General features: G+C 25.1%; 4 protein-coding genes across 16 annotated transcripts; 1 reads left to right on the forward strand and 3 right to left on the reverse strand.

Annotated features, from left to right (window-relative positions):
• Positions 1-1,315: 1,315 nt before the first annotated feature.
• On the reverse strand, positions 1,316-6,669 carry LOC122632536 (ARF GTPase-activating protein GIT1). 11 transcript variants are annotated; one of them, XM_043819430.1, is made up of 14 exons: positions 6,491-6,669; positions 6,087-6,149; positions 5,642-5,784; positions 5,395-5,507; positions 5,076-5,262; positions 4,842-4,972; positions 4,534-4,723; positions 4,372-4,444; positions 3,586-3,783; positions 3,340-3,506; positions 2,281-2,451; positions 1,976-2,158; positions 1,666-1,896; positions 1,316-1,578 (listed from the first exon to the last, which is right to left on the reverse strand). In XM_043819430.1, the coding sequence occupies exons 2-14, from the start codon at positions 6,142-6,144 to the stop codon at positions 1,378-1,380; spliced, it is 2,046 nt and encodes a 681-aa protein (XP_043675365.1). In that variant the 5' UTR covers positions 6,145-6,149; positions 6,491-6,669; the 3' UTR covers positions 1,316-1,377. The 11 variants fall into 11 exon arrangements, with proteins under 11 accessions (XP_043675365.1, XP_043675372.1, XP_043675369.1 ...); XM_043819437.1 differs by having other exon boundaries at positions 5,642-5,775; positions 6,491-6,668; XM_043819434.1 differs by lacking the exon at positions 6,491-6,669 and adding an exon at positions 6,398-6,490 and having other exon boundaries at positions 5,642-5,775.
• Positions 6,670-7,259: 590 nt separating this feature from the next.
• On the reverse strand, positions 7,260-10,595 carry LOC122632539 (protein PF14_0175-like). 3 transcript variants are annotated; one of them, XM_043819442.1, is made up of 7 exons: positions 10,325-10,595; positions 10,099-10,153; positions 9,910-9,997; positions 9,713-9,778; positions 9,533-9,613; positions 9,349-9,429; positions 7,262-9,221 (listed from the first exon to the last, which is right to left on the reverse strand). In XM_043819442.1, exons 2-7 carry the CDS (start codon positions 10,129-10,131, stop codon positions 7,927-7,929), a joined length of 1,644 nt encoding a protein of 547 aa, XP_043675377.1. In that variant the 5' UTR covers positions 10,132-10,153; positions 10,325-10,595; the 3' UTR covers positions 7,262-7,926. The 3 variants fall into 3 exon arrangements, with proteins under 3 accessions (XP_043675378.1, XP_043675379.1, XP_043675377.1); XM_043819443.1 differs by lacking the exon at positions 9,533-9,613 and having other exon boundaries at positions 7,260-9,221; XM_043819444.1 differs by lacking the exons at positions 9,349-9,429; positions 9,533-9,613 and having other exon boundaries at positions 7,260-9,221.
• Positions 10,596-11,237: 642 nt separating this feature from the next.
• LOC122632534 (zinc finger protein 91) lies at positions 11,238-18,352 on the forward strand. Its single transcript, XM_043819421.1, has 7 exons — positions 11,238-11,456; positions 12,065-12,430; positions 14,070-14,990; positions 15,349-15,471; positions 15,842-16,078; positions 16,161-16,488; positions 16,626-18,352. The coding sequence occupies exons 2-7, from the start codon at positions 12,102-12,104 to the stop codon at positions 17,970-17,972; spliced, it is 3,285 nt and encodes a 1,094-aa protein (XP_043675356.1). The 5' UTR covers positions 11,238-11,456; positions 12,065-12,101; the 3' UTR covers positions 17,973-18,352.
• Positions 18,353-21,843: 3,491 nt separating this feature from the next.
• On the reverse strand, positions 21,844-23,485 carry LOC122632541 (solute carrier family 35 member G1-like). Its single transcript, XM_043819447.1, has 3 exons — positions 23,068-23,485; positions 22,600-22,815; positions 21,844-22,347 (listed from the first exon to the last, which is right to left on the reverse strand). The coding sequence occupies exons 1-3, from the start codon at positions 23,377-23,379 to the stop codon at positions 21,865-21,867; spliced, it is 1,011 nt and encodes a 336-aa protein (XP_043675382.1). The 5' UTR covers positions 23,380-23,485; the 3' UTR covers positions 21,844-21,864.
• Between the last annotated feature and the right edge of the window lie 76 nt (positions 23,486-23,561).

The raw sequence follows: 23,561 nt of genomic DNA on the forward strand, positions 1-23,561 counted from the left end.
ATATTTTGTCTATATCTGTCACCAAAGTCGCTTACGCTTCGAGCGAAAGATGATGAACAGCCTTAAATTTTTAATTAAAATTTAAATTATTAACAAATTTAACATTACTTAATTTTAAAATTTTGATTAAATAATAGAATAAAATACGAGTTAATGTTTGTATATACACACATATACATTTTATATACATGTGCGTGCATGCTTGTGTATATATCAATTTACATATAATGTATTTAATACAATTTTTAAATATTGTAATAAATTTTCTGATAAGTATATTTGTAGATTAATTTATAAAATCTAACATGTAACATAACTAATAAAATAAAATGCTTCAATTTATTCTTATAATAAAGATCGAAATAAATTCGTGACTTATTACTAATATAAATAAACACTTCTTTTAATGTATTTATAATAATTTATTAATAATTAATGCAAAAATTTGTTTATTCATTAAAGAAATGAGGTATAATTATGCATAATGTTAAAAATCTTCAACAAATTAAGCTTTTTACTGTCTCAAATTCATTTTCTAAATTCAATATAACTTTTTTAACATTTTTTGATATAAAATGATTTAACAAATACAAATAAGATATAATAAATTTAACAATTTATCACTAAAAATCATTATTAGTGATTATAAAAACATATATATATCTATCTATATATATGTATGTATGTATATGTATATATATATCTATATATATATATGTATATATATATGTATACATACATACATATATACATATATATATATATTTAGATAATATTTTCAAAATTACAACAAAAAGATATCAGAATTTATTCTTCAATTTTATATATATATATATATATATATATATATATATATATGAATGGATTTAAAAATATTACCTATTTTAAACATGCAAGTGTAGGATAAAATTCATGATTATTTCGTAATTGTAATCTATAGTTATTGTTACTATCTTTTTTTGTTTTTTTAAATCAAAATAACATATTGTATTTTTATAATAAAATCTAACAATTAAATTATATGTTCATAGACTTCATTGGTTCATGGACATTCAGTCTTTTTCAAATGTAAATAATATATAATTATATATGTCTTCAGTTAATTTCATTCATGTTCTGTAATATGGATTGGTTGTTTTAGACAATTATAATAATTTAAGAGATATATAACAGCAGCTTTTCAATTACGTAATTATAAATAAAAGATATAGTCTTGTTTTTTAACATTTCACCAATAAAAATTTCTGTTTTCTCAAATTCTACAAAGCACTATACATAATATTTACATTTAGCGCGATTGTTACAAAAATAGATAAGTTATAATACTTTTTGCTGTGTGTATTTTCTTTTTTTTTTTTTTTATTAATATTACCGATTCTAAGAGATTTGAAACTGGGTAACAAGAAGCTTAGTTGCTTTGGCAATGTCGTATGCACAAGAACGTACTTGCTGGAGGCAATGGCCTATATGTTCGACGTCACCAGTGCATCTTTGAAGACCAGAACATTCCGCTTGTAGTCTACCAGTGTTACCATTCAGTTGACGTAAAGCTGATTTAATATTTTCTTCTATAGGATTCTACGATCAATAATAAGTAATATCAGAATTGTTAACATTTTTCAGTAAGGAAGTATTTTTTTAAATTATATGACTTAATTTTATTACCTGCGGAAATATAGCTGTTAATTCTGCAACAGCAACGCGTATACGTTCGGCGCATGGTACAAAAGCTTCACGTTGATGTGGATCTTGCATAGCCATCCATAATTCTTGTATTCTTCTTGTTACTTGCTCTGTTCTTCTCGTTACCTCTTCACTTGGAGGCAAAGTAGGAATGCCATAGTCCCATAAACTTTGTGTATTTGTACGAGATAAAGCCTCTGTATCCCTGTTGGTCTGTATAATAAAAAGGAATGATATAAAAATAAAAAAAATAATGTATTTTAATGTTTTTTCATAAAAATAATTAACTAACCTGACAAATAGTTGTAGACCATGAATTTGGTTTTCGTAAACCTTCTCTCGTCTCATACATAGATGCAGGTCGTTGGTTGCTTCTTGAAATAGATGTCTTAATATCCAAAACTGGTTCTAATTCTGGTTCTTGTTCATTTCCAATGTGCCCATTTAAAATACCATCAGTAGATGCTTTATTATGCTGCAATTATTTTTTATTTCAATTTTTAAAAGAAAAATTTCAATTAATAAAATTTACAATAACACTATTGATTTCTATCTTCTCTTTATATTATTTAAATAAAAAATCAAGTGTATGGTCACCTCAATTATTTGTTTTAAACCAACATTCTCTTGTGTAAGTTGTTCTACAGTATTTTGTAGAATATGTATTTGACTTTGTAAATCTCGCACAGTAGACTCTGAAAGTGTTAATTGCTTTTTTAGAACTTCTACTACTGATGGAAGACCTTTTGCCATTGGAACGAAAACATCCTAAAAAAAAGTTAATATAATAGATATAAATACAAAATTAAGTAAAATAAAAAAATATCATACAACATACTATATAAATATTAATAATTGTTACAAGTATGATAAGTTATCATAAGTATTATATATTAATTATATATTTCAAAAAGAAAGTTTATTGGAAAGAAAGAAATCTTTTAAATATTTTATATTCTTTTGCTAATTATGACCAAAGAAACAAAACTCTGTATGTATAACTTTGTTATAAACTTTTAGCATATATATTGGAGAAAATATTGAATCATATATATTTGTTATAATAACATATAATAAGTAAGAATTGAATATATATGAAATATGTTTATATTATTTTGTAAGAAAATAATTCAATTCACAAATATCTAATTTCAATATATATATTGATATTCTATATATTTTTTTTTAAATATATATATATATATACACACATACATATAGAACTTTGTACATTTTGCACATGCATCAATAATATTGTGCACTTATCTAATAACATTGCTTACAGAACAGCCATGAGTTTAGTCGATTCCGTGTTCTTCTTTTTCTTACCAAAGTCGATACCTTCAATATATTAGTACATAACTTCATTAATAAAAAATAAGTTTCTTTAGTAAATATAGAAATACATAATCATATGAAAAACAAAACATATTCACAATTTAGAGATATTTTCATTTCGTGTTTTTGAATTATTTTAAAAAATATGAATGTGTGTGTGTGTGTGTGTATATAATATATATATATATTATTTAGACTTAATAATATATATATATTATTAAGTCTAAATATTTTTTTAGTTCTTTGAGTTCTTTATACATCAAATTTAAAATTTAGATTTAAATTATATGATATATATAATTATAATTATTATTATACCTCATCAGCAATTTTTAACTGAGTAGATAATTCTGTTGTGGTATTATCTACTGATGTTAAAGTATAATCATCATCAGAAGCTACACTGTCATATAATGGTTCGTCATCAGACATCTGTGATCCATGTTTACCAAATTGTTCTTTACGAAGCATTGATACCACAGGGTCTTGAATATGACATATATATGTATTTTTGATTATATATAATACATACTATTTTTCTATACATTACAAAAATTCACAAACCTTGCAATTGTATATTATTTGAAAGCATGTGTCTTCTACCAGCTTCGGTAAGTAGATCTATAATAAGTCTAGCAAATTCTTTTGGAATAAACCTTGCTAATTTTTGTCTACCTTGATTTCTTGTTGTGGAAAGTTGTGGATTAACAGGTAAAAATGGTACTGTACATCTTTCTGGTGCTGATGCAGTTGAAAACCAAACTATATAACAGTATTAAAAACAATAATTAACAATTAATATATCATACAATAAAATGTCTTATAAAATTATAAAAACATATTTTCTATGCTAACATTAATATATGTAATAATGTTAATTCATTTTCTTTTTGCTTAAATATATGAAATTTGAAATATTTACCACCATATTTCAAATTATTTTAAAGTTAAATATATACTTGTGAATCTATTTTAACTTACCCTTCCTCAGGAATAATGCAATAAAAAATTTTTATATTTAATTGTAATTACATATTTTTGTATAATATTATTGATAATTTTACTGTAAGGTCATTACATAATTACTATCGTTATTTCGTCGTATATATCGTATATTTCATGCACTTATGTTAAAATTCTTCCACCATAAAATTGAAATTTTTGCTACATTTGGAGTTGATAAGATGTCCATTAAATGAAAATAAATCGTAGATATCAATGACCAATGCTAATAATTAAAAAAATGATTTTTTTATATTATATCAATTTTAATTTTATCTAAAAATACGATAGAAGTTTTGCAACAACCTATTTCGAATTCAATAAATAAAAATATAAAATAAAACTTACTTCTTTCCATTTCTCTACGGTCTACTTCATCATATACATCTATTGCGAGTTCTTCTAAGAGATGATTTGATAGCTACATTTACAGTTAATACAATACATCTTTCAAAAATATTTAGAACAAAAGAATACTAGTTATCATAAAACAAGAATGTAAATATTCACCGTTTGCAATCTATTATGTCCTTCGATAATTGAATCATTTGATTCTACCATTGATGCACATTCAGGTATGATTAAATGCTCATCCGATCGATGATCTGGCTTCCGTGAACATACATAGTATGTTAATCTATCAGTAACTTCATATATGCATTCTTTAATACGTTCTGATAAATCCAAATGGCCTGCCATTCTAAAATGAAAAAATTATATATAAATATATATGTATGAATATAGATATATAATAACAACTTAAAAATTTTTATATATAGATTTTTAATATAATAATTTCTAGATTTTTTATGTCTTACTTAGCTATTTCAGTAGGTGTTTGCCCATTTGAATCTAATATACTAGGATTTCCACCATTAACAATCAATAATTCTATTTGCAATATTTGTCCTGCTCTTGCTGCTACGTGTAAAGGAGTTGTACCTTTCTCCTAGAAAAAGAAAAGAGAAATACAAAAAACATAAAGAGACATATAAAGAAGCACTAATATATATTAAATACTAAATTATATATGTTTAATACTGCTAACTTGCCTTATAAAAATAATTAGGATTAGCACCCTGTGCCAATAATCTTAATGAAGTCTCCAAATTAGATGTACGAACACTGCTATGTAATTGTCTACTGAGTTCTTCTTCACTACAACATTCTTCTTTACTAGGCCTTAATATAAAAGCTAAATGTTGATGCTTAGCTTTAATAAATTCTGCTTTAATTGGACTAAGGACAGATTATACATTTATATTTTAATTACAAATTGAATCTCAAGATTTAACTTTTCTAATATTATTATGTAGAATGTTATAGAAGGATAGAAAATATTATATATATATTTTGTTATTTTATACTAACTGTATTGGATCCTTAGCTTGTGGTTTTCTTCTGCTAATCTTAGAATGATTAGGATCTAGGAGAGAATGTTCCCAAATACTGTTTGCTCCACTTTCATTCAATGTATGTACCATCTATATATATAAGTATAATATAAATATTATATATTATAAGTAAAATATAAGTACTTTTTACGAATTGTAGCATTTAAATCACTTATATTATATACATATTTGTGTGTATATATATATATTTTTTCTACACTAACATTAAGCAGATGTATATTCCAAATACTTTTATGGAGTGACTTAATATGTGATATATGTCGTCCAAGACTACGATGTATGCCGCAACAATCATCACATAATAAAATAGCTCTGTTTATTGAGGCCCATCCTGGTTCTGTATAAACTTATTTTTATTTATATACAATATAAATAAGCCAAAAATTGATTAAAATTTTTAATCAATTTTTGTCTACAAAAGATCAGTATCTGTGTCACTAGAGACATAAGATAAAAAATTATATCATACAAATATAATTAAAATATATATAATATTTACAAAGAACATACATTAATTATATTTTGCAATATAAATGTATGCGGAATATTCCAAACAATATTATTATCATTACATTAGTAGTTATTTAATACAATTTTGTTAAAGTAGCATAAATCAATAAGTATAATGAATAAAATAAATGTACTTACCAACAGCTCCACAATCAGCACACACATCTCCATTTACTCTGTGTTTAGGACGAGCCATTTTTCCTATTTAATAATATATTTTATTATAACATTAGGGTAAACTAGAAAAATAATATAATTAAATAACGATTATTAACAATTAATAATTATTCTATTATTGATATGACTGTAAATAACAAACTCGACGTCATTTTACTTATTAGTAAAGCTACCGTGACGTGAGTCTTCTTGGCTAAATGCACGATTGCAGTAAGCAATAATAGTTTTTATGAAATTTGTCGTAATGCGAACATAATAAACAGTAAAATTGCATGCATGAAATAAAAATAATTTTGTAGTTCAAGAAACATCATTTTTCGAAAATCAATTCGATTCACTTTACAACAAAAATATATACTCCTTACCACCCTTGTCCAAACAAAATCACTACGGACTGTTTTGAATTGCTAGATGATGGATATGATAAGGAAAGTAAATAATCAATTGACTCTACTTTTTCTCATTTTATATCTGTTCAGGCATGAATTCGTTGGTTTCTATTTAAAATACTTATGTTCTTACTTCTACTTGAAATACAATTAAAATATAACTACTTACGCACCATCTATATGTAGATATAATAAATAAATAGAAAGAAAAATTGCATTACTGCTTGTACAATTAAAAATCTCTTGACTATTTTATTCGATAAATTAAACATTATATACATAATAACATATAATATAATGTAGATATTATATATATGTGTGTATTTTATATTTTGAATAGTAATAGAGATTATTTTAATTTTAATACCGTATATTATACCATAGAAATATTTTATATTTTAATGTAGTTATTTATTTGAACATTATAAACCGAAAAGCCATTGAATTAAGAAATTAAAATATTAATCTTAGACCAAAATAATGTTCCAATATTGTTTTAAAAATTCATATTCAGTATAAATTGTATTATTATATATATGTATTTTTTTGTAAATAAATTTTATGTTATTGAAACTAAATGGAAAAAAATTTTGTGTATATGTATATTACAATCTTTTATATTATTTGCATAAATTTATATTTTAAATCATTAATTATAACATTCATATTTATTTATAATATGATTTTGTTTTTTCAGATTCAATATCGGGATATAAAGTATCATTTTCAAATATACATTGCATTTTTATTTTGATACTATAATAGTATTGATTTTATTTATAAATTATATAATCATAAAAGATTAAATAAATATATTTGTTCTAATAAAATGTATAAATATATATCATTTCAATCGACATAAATTGATATGAACTGAAAGATATTAATATTAAAAACAACATCTATGAAATCTTAAATTTTGTTACGATTATAATTTAAAATTTGCCTTAAATTTGAGAAAAAATCCTAATAAGCACGAGCCTACAAACTTCTTATTTCAGAAATGAATAAATTTTTGATTTCAATATGCATACATAAAATATTTTTTGTATTACATAAGAAATAGCTATGTTAACAGTCAAACAAGAACTATAAATAAGCATTAAATTTGCACGTAATATAATTCAGAATATGTTGAATTTTATGGCAATGTGTAAAATATTCATGTGATGCTAAATGTATTTAAGAATAAAGAATATTTTTATTACTTGTGATTAATTATACAATCACAATAAGCTATGTTCATGCCAAAGCAAAATTGATTTATCATAGAAACAAAAAAATTGTAGATCCAAATTTAAGATTTTTTCTCAAATTTAAAGTATAAAATATACTTATAAATATTAAGATATTTGTTTAAAATCATCCTGTATAGATGCATATTAGCATGCATGTATATCATATGTATTTATTTATTCGTCATATAAATTTTGTAGTTCTGTAAAAATTTTTGTAGAAAGATATGATTTATCTTTAGGAATATTAGGTACTACGTTTCTATTTTTTTGTATGCGTGGTTTGAACTTTTTATTAGATGGTGTTTCTAAAAAATTAAGGGATGACTTTAAGTTTATGTAGTCTTGCAAAGCTGACTCACCAAACTTAGTATAATTAGGTATAGTGATTTGAAGAACCTGTGGACTTAGTTGCAAAGATTTGTTATGATCAAATTGAAATTCTAAATTCTTGTAAATATCATTTTCTTTATCTGCTCCGCTTAATTCAGCTGGTGCTTCTGTTCTTGCCTTATTATTATTTTTCTTTGATTTGCTGTTTATAATATCAATATTATGTTTTTCTGCTTTCTCTTCATGGTACATTTGCATAGTTTCTTTCATTATTTTACCGTTAGAATCAACAGTATGAACCTGTTCCTCCATTGAATCAGTATTAACATACAATAGTTTGTTAATACGTTTTAATACTAAATCTGTCTTTAAAGCATTATCTTGAAATATATTTAACAAGTCTTCTAAAGAGGATTTTAAAGACACGATAGCATTTCTATCTACATATAAATGGTCTTTCTTTGAAAAACCTACACTATTATCATTTACAGACACTTCTGATCCTTCTGTGAAAATTATATTTTTTAATTCATTGCATGAATCTTTTAAATTATCAATACTTTTATTCATAGAAGAATTACTTCTATTTATATTACAATGTTCTTCTTTTTGTATTTTATTATCTATTGATGTCATATTTTTTCTTATAAATACACTTTCATCACAAGATAACGGTACTTCGTTATCAATAGAATTATGTAATGTATTTCTTTTATTTTCACAATCGTATTGTAAAAGTTTTTGTAACTTCAAATTAACTTCCGTTTGTGAATTATCATGCGTACTTTGTATAAAAGAACAAATTTGTACATTAGGATTCTTAATATTTAAATTCTCTGAAGCTTCAAGCATGTCTAAATTCGTTGTCATATCGTTTTTAGTAGAAACAGTAGATGATGGCATAACTTTGCTACATCGTTGCTTCAAATACATACTTTTTATAAAATTTGGAGGTAAAAGAAAACTTTTTGAATTACAATAATTACTTGAATTTGAACAAATTTTGTTTTTTTCTTGAATCTCTGGTAATACTGTACTATTATTTTTCTCCATTTTTTGTTTTGGAGATACAAAATTTAAATTTAAATTTCTCCGTACTTTCCGATCACATCTAATTAAATTAGAGGACATATCTTTTTCTAAAAACAAAAAAAATATGACATTTTAATAATAAAAAATGTCTTTATCTAGTATGTAAATGAAAAATAAATAATTGAAACAAAATATGTAAATAATTATTATAAAAAACAAAGATAGCGAACTTACTGTTACTGTTAATATTAGATAGTATATGTTTATTGTAAAGACTTGTCTTCATTAAATCTTTTTGTTGTGATTTTTCTTTAACTAAAATGACGTATATTGTTAAATAAGAAATAACAATAATATATTCTTAAAAAATATGACTAGTTCAAACAGTCAACTAAATATTATAGAATAATAAATATACCATTATTCTTTTGAATTAATCCTACTTTCTTCTCATTAGAAAGAACTTTTTTTAATCTCTCTGGTTGTGCTCTTTTGCGTGCTATAATTAAATAAATTAATATAATAGAAAAATAAACTTTAGACTTTTATAATAAATTAAATGCAAAAAATCATAACAATTAAAAATATATTTACAAACCATTGCGATTAATTGTTTTTGAATCAAGCAATTGTGTTATTCTTACAGGTTGGGACCTTGATTGTTCTAAAAATTTAATATAATTATACTATTATTCATTGCAAAACAAAACAATAATATTAATAGCTTATAAAAAATTTTAATTTAATTAAATTCTATAAAAATTAATATACTTTTATTATAAATTACATTTTTACCTTTAGTTTTACAATCTGATGATATTTCTGACCATGATTTATATTGTGGCAATTTTATACATTCGTTAGACTTCATGTTAGGCTTTCCCTAAATGAAAAGATATATAAAGTTTCATAAAATAATTGATTTGATATATTGTAATAACATTATTACAATCAACATATAATAATGTTTTTTGATATATTTACCGTGGAATGCCAGCCTTTCATTGCAATTTCCATTGATTATATTATTAACACATACCTAAATTAACAAACTGATTTTAATAGATTTATAAGAATCTGTCATTTTATTAATTTATTTATCTTCAATTCTAAAGTCCACTATATCTTTCGAGTAAACTATAAAAAAAAAATAAAAATGTGAAGAAACGTTTAAAAGCATTTGCAAATAAAAATGTAAATTTTTACTTACATTTTAAATATACTGAATTTTATCTTACAAATTTAAACGGAACAAGACTTGCTAACCGACGATAAACTGTTCTACAATACTTCGTAATTGTTATTTACTGCAATATAAAAGTATAATGGCATTAAATTATTCAACTTCAAGTTATTCAATAAATTTCTATTGATTGTCAGTATAAAATTATCTATTATTTTTAATATTAATAATCTATGTCTATACTCTTGTATCATAAACTTAATCAAATATATTTAATTAAACTGTAAAGTATAATATTTATTTTTATGAATCATAAAGGCGGGTAAACGATTAAATGTTCTTACACATTCATTGGTCATTTTAGTACAAATATAAAGCTGAGTACTCATAACTTATAACAATTATATAGGGTGGGTAAAAAAATTCCTAAATAATTTAAAAAATTAATTACCCTTTTTCGAGACTTTTTAGATTAATTTTTTTTTCAAATTGTCTCAAATCTAATTTATAGTAGATTTTTAAAATCACCTAGAAACTTTTGTCCCACCCTGTATAGGCGAGTAAGGAAAAGAGTATGTACGTGAAAATTTTCTTAAATAAAGACTTATACATATATGCAGATATATCTTTATAGTTAAATTATTTCGCTGAGAATTTATCGTTCTTTAATTATGTAAGAATAAAATTATATTTGTGTGGCAGACAAAAATAAGGTTATAAATATAAAACTTTTACAAATTCCTATTAATAGTATATCATCTGTCGATAGAATACGTAAAATGGCTGTTCTTTCATCGTTTTTCAGTTTTTTGAATTGCTAATAAAGCGAACAAACGTATTTGAAAATAGTGTTAAGTAATATTATGAAAAATATTTAACAATACAATTAAGTGCAATATCAAAAGCTTAAAAATTAGTAAAAGTCACTTAGTGATTGGTTCAAATTATATTGGACAATTTGTAGTGGTATACAAATTTCAATGGACATTTCTTATCTAAAATGTTCTTTATTCACTGAAGAAACATCTGACGGCCATTTTGTTAAATTTATTTCCAAACGTATCCCCTCCAAATTGAAAACAACCGAAGGTCGACGCTGTTCTCGGTCTGCATAAAGTATTTTTGGTTAGGTTAATAATTGTGTTGATGAAATTTAACAGTAAGTAGATCATTATTATTGTGCTTCTATAAATTTTCAATAAACTTATATAAAAATTTACATTGACCTACGAAATCGTACATACATGGAGCAATTTATGATTTGTAGTTAGATGATAGAAGGCTTGGCACACAGAGGCTATGGCTACTACTTTTATCATGCGTAAAATTCTACTATCAATTTCTCGTTCTTTGTTTTTAATGTATCAAGCAATTGATACATAATTTATTTTATTTATTTGTGTTGTCTTGCGTTAATACATAATGTTATGATTATTTATAACCTCTAAAGTCATAACCTATATAATATAACCTTAGACGTCAATATTCTAAATGTGTTGATATATTATTATTACTTGAATTATTCTAATAGTGTTTAAATATTTAAAATTGAAGTATTATTTTGTATTTTTATAATGGAACGAACAAAATAATCTATCTTTATAAAGAATTATTACTGATCATGTTGATGCTGTAATATTTATGATCTATTTTTGATCAATAAAAGTCAATACTTGTATCAGTACATTGAAATAATTAATTTAAATAAACGTTATCTATTCACAATAATTACTTATATTTAAAGATTATTTACTTTATATGTTACAGTGACTTCTGAAGATAAATAACATTACATTTCGATAAAATGGATGTTTCCAATGATTTGACATTGCAATGGGTAGAGGAGGTAGGGAATGTGATTCATGAAGAAGTTATATGTGGTTTAGAAGCAGAATTGGTAGCACCCGAAGAAGAAGTAATAGGAGCCTGTGAAGAAGTTACAGTAGAAGAAACTGGAGAATCGGTTTCCAATGTACCTCCAACAACAGAATCAGAAATTCTAATGGTTCCCCAGACCAGTGATATGGACTCTATTTATATAGTACCACAAGATCAAGGTCATGATTACCTTAATATACAAGTTACAGAAGAAGTAATTGCAGATAATTGGGATAGATCTGGTCCAGATGATGGGTAAGATTCCTGTCTATAACAAATATATATTAAGTAAGTCATGCAACTTGACAACCTTAAGTTACTCTAAACTGTTTGCTGTATAACAAAATTTTTCAACAGAATTGCTTGACATTAAAGGGAACATATAACACAATGATCTTACCACCTTACTTTTTTATCAGGATATGAAGGTCACCTTCAGCTTTTAAAATAGGAAACTTAATACTTCTTCCTAAATTTTGATACAGTATCAAAAATATAGTAAAAAAGTATTATACAAGGTAGGAGATAAAGTTAATACCTACTGACAAATTAATAAAATGTTTTATTTTAAGCAATATTTGAACTGTTATCTTTTACAATCAATACAATTGTAATGTAATATTTATTGTTTCCTATTTACAATATACAAGATAGCTATCATGTTAATATTATATTTTTAAACATGTTGATATGGTAGATTTTTTAGAAAAAAACAGCAATATTTAAGACAAAAATTGAATACTTTTAAACCATAATTGATCTATCTGTAAAATATGATGTTATTATCAACTACAAATAGTAGAGTATTATAGTACTATGTTACTCTACTATTTTTAAGTGTTACTTTTGTAAAATTAATGCTTTGATATTAATGCTAAGATTTTTTGATGATTACAAGTGCATATTTTTTAAATTAACTTGTTCGTAATTTATGATTGTAACTTCGTCAATGAATAAAACATTTTATTTTTACAAATGCACTATTTGTATTCTCTATTTGATGCAGAGAAAAGTCATAAGATTGTACATTATTCTTGAAGTTTTTCTCATAGTATTCCTGATGCATTGAAAAGTGATATGGATAATACTTCTGAGATTGAAGGAACTATACAATACTAGTCTGGCTAATTTCAATATCTCATAAGATTCGCCATGATAATAATGTTATCATAAAAATAATATATTCCTTATTTGTTAAATTTTATTATGCATTACTATGCATTTTTGCACATTACAGTTGTCAACTATCATAAAACATTTTTATCATCAATAAGACAAAATTTAAAAATGATAGAATGCTAGTGCTTAGTTTAGAATTTTGCCTGCATATAAAGTTTTAATTACAATCTTTTCATTACATTTTCATCTTCTATAAATGCTATTACTATAAATAATTTTTACTATACTAAGATTAGTGAGTAATTCATGTTATTTTTTAACATCTAATAAAAATAGCAGATTAAACGTACATCATAATAAAAATTATATTCATTAAATATAATTTCAAATATAACATGATTTACTTGCAAATATTTTAGTAAATATTAATTCTATATCATATTTAATCTAATACGTTTTTATTTAATATTTGATTGTATTGAAATTTGAAATAGACAAATTGATACCTTATTTAAATAACTGAAGGCGACTTTTTTTATCTTATCAAAAAAGTAAAATAGAGAAAAATATTGAGCATTGTTATATGTTTTCTCAATGTTAAGTAAATTTTTTATTTTTTCATAGAGCAAATAGTTCATTTAAGGACATCAATTAAATAACTCATTTGGTATATTTATAAACAATTATTAAAGTAGACTATGTATCTGTACATTAAATTATAGTAATTAATAATTCATCTGATAAAAATTTAATACAAAAATATTTTCAATGAAAGGGTCGAAATTCCAGAAACAAAAGTTTCTCATGACAATCTCTTAGAATATGATGACATGGAAATACCATTACCTATTGATCAAGATTCTTACACAAATACTCGTCCATATCCATGCGATTTTTGTAGTCGAAGATTCAGAAAAAAAGCAAATTTAATGAATCATATGGTGGCACATCAAACTGATCGTCCTCATCATTGTAATTTATGTGGAGCTCGTTATGTACGGAAGTGTGATCTTATGAATCATTTAAAAACTCATGCTTATGCTCCATCTCGAGATGGTTTGGATGATGATTTAAACGATGATGACTCATTAGCTCCTGAGGAAGAAGAAACTAATAAAGGTAGACGTAAGAAAGTACAATCCAACGCACCAAGAAAACGTAAAAATAACTCAACTATTCCCAAAAGAAATAATGATGATGTAAAAGTTGAAATGGGTAAATATGTTAATAAATCTTACGATTATGTGGATGAAGATATGCGTTTATTAGAAGAAATGACTAATCGAAATTCAGTTCGTGGTAATAACTATCCATCGAGTTCAAGATGGAATGAACAAATATCACCAGTATCAAATGAGCAACAACCTCCACGGTGGCCTATCACAGACCCAACAAAACCATATGTTTGTCAGTATTGTGGTGTGGGATTTGCAAGAGAAAAAGCTCTTGCATCCCATGCTCGTATTCATGGTGGAGATAGTCCATTTGAATGTACTTCTTGTGGTGACATGTTCTGGGATGTTAATAGTTTAAGAGAACATGTTCGAATTAAACATGGAGGTACTGCACAATCGGACATAGAGGAGTTTGATACAAATGATGCTACTTATACAGGTGATGAAAGATTTGGAGAATTTTATTGCAACACTTGTGGAGTTCCTTTTCATCGTTTAGATTTGCTTAAACGCCATCAAAAGTAAGACTTACATACATATTCTGAATGAAAGAGATGCCCAAAAGTATAGATATAAAAAAAATTTATTATTCATAATACTTGTATTAATTATATTTATATATTAGTATGTTTCATTGTTAATCTTGCCTATAGTAGACTATATATATCATTTTTGGGTTTCTTTTAATAATTATACATATAATCTATACAATTATAGATTTATATTTTTATAATTTTATGTATAATATTGTTATGATTAACACACATAAATAATTAAAAATTATTTTATTTCTTAAATTTTTTGGTCATTTACAGGAAAATAATTTTGTAATTCTGTGTGGTAATACTATGATTTTAATTTTACTATTGGTTACATTAGGATTCATGTTAAGCAAGAAATGGACATGATGGAAGGTTCGAGTCAGCATCATGTGTGCAATGTATGCGGAGAGTGGTTTGAAGAAGCATTAGCTTTATTAGCACATGCTGAACTTCATGCTAGGTATGATATATTTCTAATAATTATTAAACATTACAGAAGTGGACATGATCATGTTCAATATAACTTCTCTCCTTTTCTTTTAATTTTATTTTTAAATATGTTTATTTAATATTTATTTCTGTGTTCTATATTCTGTATCTAGTATTCTGTATCTAGTATTCATAATATTTGATATAAAATTAGTTTCAAATTCAAATAAAATGGAAAGCTTGTAAAGAAAGTTGAAAAAATTACGTATATAAGAGGTAACATATATCTTTTCTATTACAAAATTTGAAAGGCAATATTGAGTAGATAACATTTTCCCAATGATTGACACTACATTGTTATTTTAATACTTACTAATAATTGTTTCCATCTTATTATGTAGATCTCCTAGTCGTCGGTGCTTATTGTGTGGGGAGAGATGTCGCGATGATGCAGAAGTTGCAGAGCATGTTCGTCAAAATCATGCAGAAGATGCGCCACCAAATACGTGTACACTTTGCGGGAAAACATGCAAAGACAAACGTAGTTTATTAAAACATTCATGGGTGCATAATGTTGATAAAACATTTGGTTGCACAAAATGTGGAAAACGATTTCATAGCAAAGCTAGGTTACGAAGGTAAGCTATATAACTTAGGACTATACAAGTTATGAAGTTTAACTATACAACAAAAAGATAATCTAAATGGATTCATTTATAGGCATATGGTTTCGCATCGTAACAAAATGGTTGCATGTGATGAATGTGGAGAAGAATTTCCTGATGGTAGAGCTCTTGTGAGTCATCGTCATTCTCATAATAAAGACCTGGGTGGTCGCTCATTTCCTTGTCGCGAGTGTGGAAAAACATTTGGTAGTCGTAGCTCTCAACAAATACATATTCGTATTCACACAGGAGAGAGACCTTATGGTTGCAGGTTTTGTTGGAAAGCATTTGCAGATGGTGGTACATTAAGAAAACATGAACGGATTCATACCGGTGAAAAACCCTATGGATGTGCTATCTGTCCTCGTGCATTTAATCAAAGAGTAAGGAAATAATAATTTATAAATATAACTTCATTATTGATAATTCGTAATTTTGTTCTGCGTGTTTCTTACTTCGTTAAAAATTGAAACATAAAAATATGTGGTATTATTAACTGTTACTGTTTAATTTTATATAGGTAGTTCTTCGAGAACATGTACGAGCTCATCATTCAGGTCCTGATCCAAAATGCGTTGGTAGTGTTACGCCATATTTATGCAAAGTGTGTGGTGATGCTTATGCAACCTCAGAAGAAATTGTAGCTCATATAGTACAGCATTGTGATGATAACACTGCATTAAGACGTCAACCACAGACTGGACCACGCAAATATAAAAGAAGGCGTAAATTAAAGCCTCATGAAACAACTACAATGTTGAGAATTAACGAAAATTATGATACACTTGAAGCTGGATCTGATTCAGATGACAATACAAAACGGAAACTTGGTAGAAAAAATAAACAACATAGATCAAATGTTGAAGAAGGTTATCAAAATGTTCTTAAAAGTTTTGAAAGTTCTTTACAAAATATAAATTCAATAGTAAGTAATTCTAAATTGAATCCTGCAAAATCAAAATTATCAAAGAAAAAACTGAGGAAAGAAGAAAAGAAAAATGAAGGACAAACATCGTGTCAACCAGGTAGACCCAAAATGATACACACTCAAAAAACAAGAGTACCTGTTGAAATTGGTAGTGATGGTGTTAAAAAGGGTCAAAAGACCAAAACAATGGTAACAAGAACTCCTAAAGTAATGCCAAGTGAACATAAATTGGGTATTTTTCCTGGAGGAGAAAGGAACAGACCAAGAACAAAAAATGTTAGCTATCATATTGAGGGAAAATTACAATTAACATCTGCAACATTTCCAAAACCAAAGGAAGACATTGTAAAACTATCATCACAAGTACAGCCACAAATGGTAACAAATATAAAAGTAGAGCCTGGTGTACAAAAATCTCTGGACAGTAATCATAGCAACAATAATAGTAATATTGTTAAAATAAACAGTGATAAATTAGACCAAACATCTAGAAAAAAGTCTACTGTTTTTAAGAAGATAAAAAAACAAAAGCAAGTACTCATAAAAGAAGAACCAAATGATAATGCAAATGAGGTTGAAACGCAAAATAATAACAATACAGAGAATACTAATTCTATACGGTTAATGGAACACGCAGTAGATGGAAATAATCTAGAAGTTGCTTTTGAAGCTAGCGTTGTTACAGCAGAAGAAGAAACTATTCTTCCTGATGTTGATACAGTGACTAATAATGATAATATTGAAAATGGAAATGTTAAGCTTAGTGTGAAGGTGGAATCTACTCCTCAGAGAATGTTGGCTATTCATAGTGTTATTACACCTGTGGATGATGTTCCAGAAACTATAATACCAGATACTCTGGAATATACATGCGAAATGTGTTCCGCGGTATTTTCCAGTCGTGCAGAGCTTTTGGTACATGTACCAATACATATTTGATTTAATTTGTCTAATATTATGAAAGCAGGTATGGAAATTTGTTCTATTCTAAATGCACTTGTTTAACGAATCAATTTTTAACAATGAATGAAATTTGTTTAATTTAAGTTGGCTTTATGTTATGCCAAAGTATCCCTTATTTGTTGCTCTATGGAGTGCACTTTATGTTTATGATATGTTCCAAAGTTATTAATTTTATGAGTTAATCTGTATCATTCTAAAAACATAAAAACATTTGTGGGTAACATTATGTTCATTTTATACTACTCATGTTTTTAAGAAAAAAACTTTGATTCAAATATTAACTTCAACTTTAATTATACAGCAACAGGAAATGTTTAAAATAATTTTATATACATGCACACAATTAAGAAAGTAAATATTCAATAAGAAATAAAAAACTTGAAATTAATAATTTAATAATAATGGTCAGTTGTAGGTCATATTTTTTTTAAAGTATAGAGTTTAATAAAATTTCAATTATTAATAATTGGATCTAAGAACATATGTTACTTGTGTCACTACAAAATTTTATTTGTACATTTGCTTTATTTTTGAATTAAGTCGTATAATTAAAAGATAAAATTTATAAATTATCATATGATGTTTCTAATACATTATAATTTAATCCATAATTATTTGTTTAAAAATTGTGCTTCTTTTCTCATCAATAGTGTACACATGTATATTTAATATAACTGTGATTATTATGAATGCAATAATTACAGAAATAACTTTATTGTTCTTAAAAAACAAAAAATAATTTTTTGAATTAAACCAGTAAAAAGTCATTTTTATTATAATAATTTATGAGTGCAGCCTGTTGTGAATGTATGACAAATATACTATTTTTTTCTTAAAGAAGCAGTGTTAATATTAAATTTATATTAAATTTTTATTATCGTGTATATGTTTGCGTGTGTGTGCGCGCGCGTGTGTGAATTTCACTCGGAATTATTAAGAATATCAATGTTTATATAAATAACAACTTTTACTTTTCAATAATTTTAATATATCAATGTTTATAAGTATTATTGTTTAATTTGTCATAATTGCAGTAATATTGTTACTGTATAAACGCACATTTATTTTGGTAACACTGCATTGTTATTAAAATTTAATAAAAATATGTGTAATAATATCTATGACAGTAATTTCAAATAATTCAATTGGGTAATACAAAACATGTAATGCAAATATTATTATATTTTATTAACTAAATACTAGGTGTAAATTATAATGAAAAAGTTATAAAACTAAATGTTATTTTGAATATTCTGTTATGTATTGTTGTACATTCTGTTGTATATTTAGATTTGTAAGCCTAGTAATACCTATTGTGAAAATTAGAGGTATTTTTGTCAAGCGCTAAAGTATAATATCACTAAATGATAAAAATATTTTATGAAAATGATTGTAAGACTTTTATTCTACAAAAATAGTAACAATATGTTTTTCCTATTTCATTGGTTTATAATGATATTTGAATGGATAAAAATTATTGAAATTTGCTGTAATGTAATTTTTATATCTGCCATAAAAGTGGTCATATATTAGAATTGTATTCTTATTATTCTTTCACCTTGAAACAGACAAAAAAAAACAATATTATAAGATTTATTTTAGAATTAGTAATTTCTTTAACTTCATATATTTTTTACATATTATTTTAATATCATTCAAAAAATTCTATGGATTTGTGAACATGTTACTTACAAACTAAATAATGTTGCGAATCAGTAAATAAATTTCTATTCTTTTTTAATGTTTAATATTTTCGGTTATTAATTGATGTTTTTGTAAACGTGTTATTATAGCTTAGCAATTGACCATATATCTCGGACTTCTTTGACTAAAAATATAATTCATTCATAAACTATTAAATTATAAACTTAAATTACATGGCCATGAAATTGAACACTTACTTTCAAAATCAACAATTAATGTGTGTACTTTATGTGCTCAATATTCTTATTCATATTATAGTTGGTATTGATATATGTACTATGTTTCTAAAAAGTGTAAATTATTATTTTCCATTTGTAGAACATCAGATTAAAGAAAATTCATTATATTTTAATGACATTATGTAAGGCAATCAATCAAAAATAATGTATGCTGTATTTTTGTAGCAAAAAAGTATTTGAATATGATAAAGGTTTCTGTACTGTCTGTCATAGTCTTTTTGCAGAAATGAATATATTTTATTATTTGATATACCCTTCCCTGTGTCCACAGGATTGGGATACAGTGCCTATTTATAAACTCATTTCTATTTTTCCAAAAATGAATCGCATTTTAATGGTGGATTAAAAAATTAAAATATTGAATAAATGAAGAATCCATTCTAGGATAAATTAACACGATTAAACATCACATTTAACAATGTAACTTTTATCATAACATTTTATGTTTATATGTGTAATGTACATACTTTGCAACTAATAACTTTCTTTGGCAAAGCCTAATTATTCTTCTTCTATTCATGAGAAAAAAATTGAAATCATTTAGAAACATGTATTATTATAAAGATTATAGTGTCATTAGATTAAAAAATTACAAATATATGACCAATGTAAAATATGAATTTATAATTCATATTATGTATAAAGTAAAAGAAACAACATCTGGAATATAATGTGTAAATATTACTTATACATGTCATAAATCATAAAAATTGGTTAAAAATTTTAAGAATATAGCTTTCATAAATGAACAAAATTTAACACAAATCACATTCCTGCTTATAATATCTAATATTTTTTTTAATATGTTTTCACATTGTACATTATTTGAATCATTTAATGAATGCAGTATAGAACAGCTAGTATAAAAAATATTCAGGAAGGCTTAATTCAAGATTCAATAAAATATGTATAATTTTTAATCGTTAGAGTGAGTCATATGTAAGTAAATCATGACTCTTTAGACTTATAAAATTACTACAATAAATTAAGCATTATAATAATGTGTTGCATGATAAAATTTTAAACAGTTATAAAAAGTCATATATAAATCGCTTTATTAGCGAATTAAAATTTAAGATATGTATAGATATATAAGCATTGGATTTATATTGTCATTCATAAAGATGCATTTGCATTTTCAATGAATGATTAGTAAAAATGTATATATTATCACGTTGGATTTGGTATGTTTATGTAGTTTTACTTTTTTTTTTAAATTAAAGTTGCATTAAAGATGCAGCTATCTATATCCATATATGATCAAGGATGATATTCATACACATATACTGCGGTGTATATGTACATATGTATATATGTACTCAATTGTATTTTAACTATACAAATTTATAGAAACCAGGGTATTGCATATTATACATCATTGTCAATTGTGTGTGTATGTGTATATCTGCACGCTTGTGTGCGTGCGCGTGGAAAAAACTTACATTTGTGTACGCGCATATGTAATATACATATATATATGTGTGTATATATATATAATACAATATATTAATATATAATAAAAAATGTATATTATATATATATATATGTATATATATATACACACACGTATATATAAGCATTGTGTATATGTATACTCTGCTATGATAAAGATAAGATTTTGGCAAAAATTGCATAAATTCCCATTTTGTGCAATAGCTCATGATTTATGAATATTTAAAAAAATATTGTTTTTTTTTTAACAAATATTTGATTAAATACAAAATCTAATTTATAGCATGAATAAGCATTACACATGCAAATATTTATTAATTGAAATAAATATAGTCAAATTTCACAATACTAAAACAAGTGGAAACAGAATTATCAGTATAACTGGTATGGTTTTGCAATGCATAAATATATCTACGATATTAACTGTATTTACGTTAAGAGCAGATAAATAATTTAATAAACTGTATGTTTATTTAGGGAATAAAGTCACAAATACCATAAATTTCTTTCTCAAATCCCATACATATGACAGAAAGGATAATTAATACTGCTCCAATGATACTTGTGGGTGATGGTTCTTCCTCAAAAACATATATTTGTATAATATATGCTAAAATAATATCTAATGATCTGGTAATAGATACTTTTCCTGCTCCTTCAATTTTTAAGGCTTTTGTCACTAGAACTTGTCCACAAAGTCCAGTTATTGATAAAGAAAGTATTTTGCTCCACGAAAACCAGTCATTTGGTAGAATCAACTTGTATTCATGATTTTCAGGAATAATGAAGAAGAAAAATGTTGCTGCTATGAGTGACCATGCAGATAAATTTAGAACAATTATCGAATAGTGTATTTCCAGACATTTTCTCATTATCACAATATTTAAGGCTGTGAATAGAGTTGCTGTCAGTGCACATATATACCCCATAACATCATATGTTTCTGCTTTACGTATCTGCAAAACAAAATTATTACATGAATTCTCTAAATTTGTACTTTTAATTTTCAATACAAAATTGGTAAGTTCTTAAATGCGTTCAATAAAATAATTATTGAATACCCAACATTTTAATTAACAATATCTAATTATAAATATTATTAATGCATTACTTCTAACATTATACGAACATGTTATTATTGATTTTAAAATGAAAGATATCTGTATTTAATTCAATATAAATCATTTTTACTTAAAAATCATTTTTACCTGAAATAATAACGGTGGCCTGGCTACAAGTATAACACCTGTAAAAAGCACACAGGCAACTACTATGCGCAACAAACCACATGGTTCTTTCAGCAATAGGAAAGAAAGTACAATAACAATAATTGGAGAACTAAATATAATTGTTGTAGCATCACCCAATGGTAATCTTCTAAAGCTGTAGTATAATAATAATAAAGTCATACCACCTACAAAACCCTATATAAAATAAACACATTTTTAAAAACTCTAATTGTAAAATATTACTCCATTAATATTAATACTGGTTTATATACATTAAACATTACATTATATATTAAAATTTTGCATAATTTTTATAACAAAAATATTAAATGTAACACCAATAATCATTTGTAAAATAGTAAAAGCGGATATTGTTAATATAGATAAATAGAAAATATCAATAAATAAATAAAATACACATACATGATTATATGGCAATATACATACCTGAAGATGTATAAGCATCTGTTGACCTTTAGGTCCTAGAAAATTCTTAGATGTTTTAATTGCAACAATAATCATTGCTAATATTTGCAGAATTGCTCTAATTATTAGCAATAACATTGGATCAACGTTACGGACTGCTTTTACTAGAGCAGAACTGATCGTAAAAAATGTACCAGATAGGAATGCTAAAAATACACCAAGCCATTTTGTACCTTCCTGGTATGTTTCAATGTTATTAGCAAATTGTTCATTATAATGGTAAGCAGGATGGACACTATTGTAAGAAGTTGTAGATTCAATGCTGAACTTCATAATTTAAATTGTTCTAAACCTTCACTATACACAATTTTGTTGAATGTAGTACATATAACAGACTACTGTCTACTGTACATCTGTTGCATACAATTAGCTTATAGCTTAGTGCGTCAAGAAGATTAATAAAGGATTAATAATCCCTAAAAGATGGAATGAAATGAGATGATATCGAATATTTG

Source organism: Vespula pensylvanica, chromosome 10 (assembly GCF_014466175.1).
Source record: "Vespula pensylvanica isolate Volc-1 chromosome 10, ASM1446617v1, whole genome shotgun sequence".
Lineage (NCBI taxonomy): Eukaryota > Metazoa > Arthropoda > Insecta > Hymenoptera > Vespidae > Vespula > Vespula pensylvanica.

Excerpts from the sequence above, each read along its gene's own strand:
- LOC122632536 (XM_043819430.1), bottom strand. The coding sequence starts at position 6,144 with ATGGCTCGTCCTAAACACAGAGTAAATGGAGATGTGTGTGCTGATTGT. Across the intron at positions 3,784-4,371 it reads CCGTAGAGAAATGGAAAGAA|TTTGGTTTTCAACTGCATCA; the intron begins GTAAGTTTTATT and ends ACTGTTATATAG. Across the intron at positions 1,579-1,665 it reads TAACAGCTATATTTCCGCAG|AATCCTATAGAAGAAAATAT; the intron begins GTAATAAAATTA and ends TATTGATCGTAG.
- LOC122632539 (XM_043819442.1), bottom strand. The coding sequence starts at position 10,131 with ATGGAAATTGCAATGAAAGGCTGGCATTCCACG. Across the intron at positions 9,779-9,909 it reads ATCAGATTGTAAAACTAAAG|AACAATCAAGGTCCCAACCT; the intron begins GTAAAAATGTAA and ends TTAAATTTTTAG. Across the intron at positions 9,614-9,712 it reads AAAAACAATTAATCGCAATG|CACGCAAAAGAGCACAACCA; the intron begins GTTTGTAAATAT and ends ATTTAATTATAG.
- LOC122632534 (XM_043819421.1), top strand. The coding sequence starts at position 12,102 with ATGGATGTTTCCAATGATTTGACATTGCAATGGGTAGAGGAGGTAGGG. Across the intron at positions 14,991-15,348 it reads TTGCTTAAACGCCATCAAAA|GATTCATGTTAAGCAAGAAA; the intron begins GTAAGACTTACA and ends TGGTTACATTAG. Across the intron at positions 15,472-15,841 it reads CATGCTGAACTTCATGCTAG|ATCTCCTAGTCGTCGGTGCT; the intron begins GTATGATATATT and ends CTTATTATGTAG.
- LOC122632541 (XM_043819447.1), bottom strand. The coding sequence starts at position 23,379 with ATGAAGTTCAGCATTGAATCTACAACTTCTTACAATAGTGTCCATCCT. Across the intron at positions 22,816-23,067 it reads AGATGCTTATACATCTTCAG|GGTTTTGTAGGTGGTATGAC; the intron begins GTATGTATATTG and ends TATTTTATATAG. Across the intron at positions 22,348-22,599 it reads GGCCACCGTTATTATTTCAG|ATACGTAAAGCAGAAACATA; the intron begins GTAAAAATGATT and ends TTTGTTTTGCAG.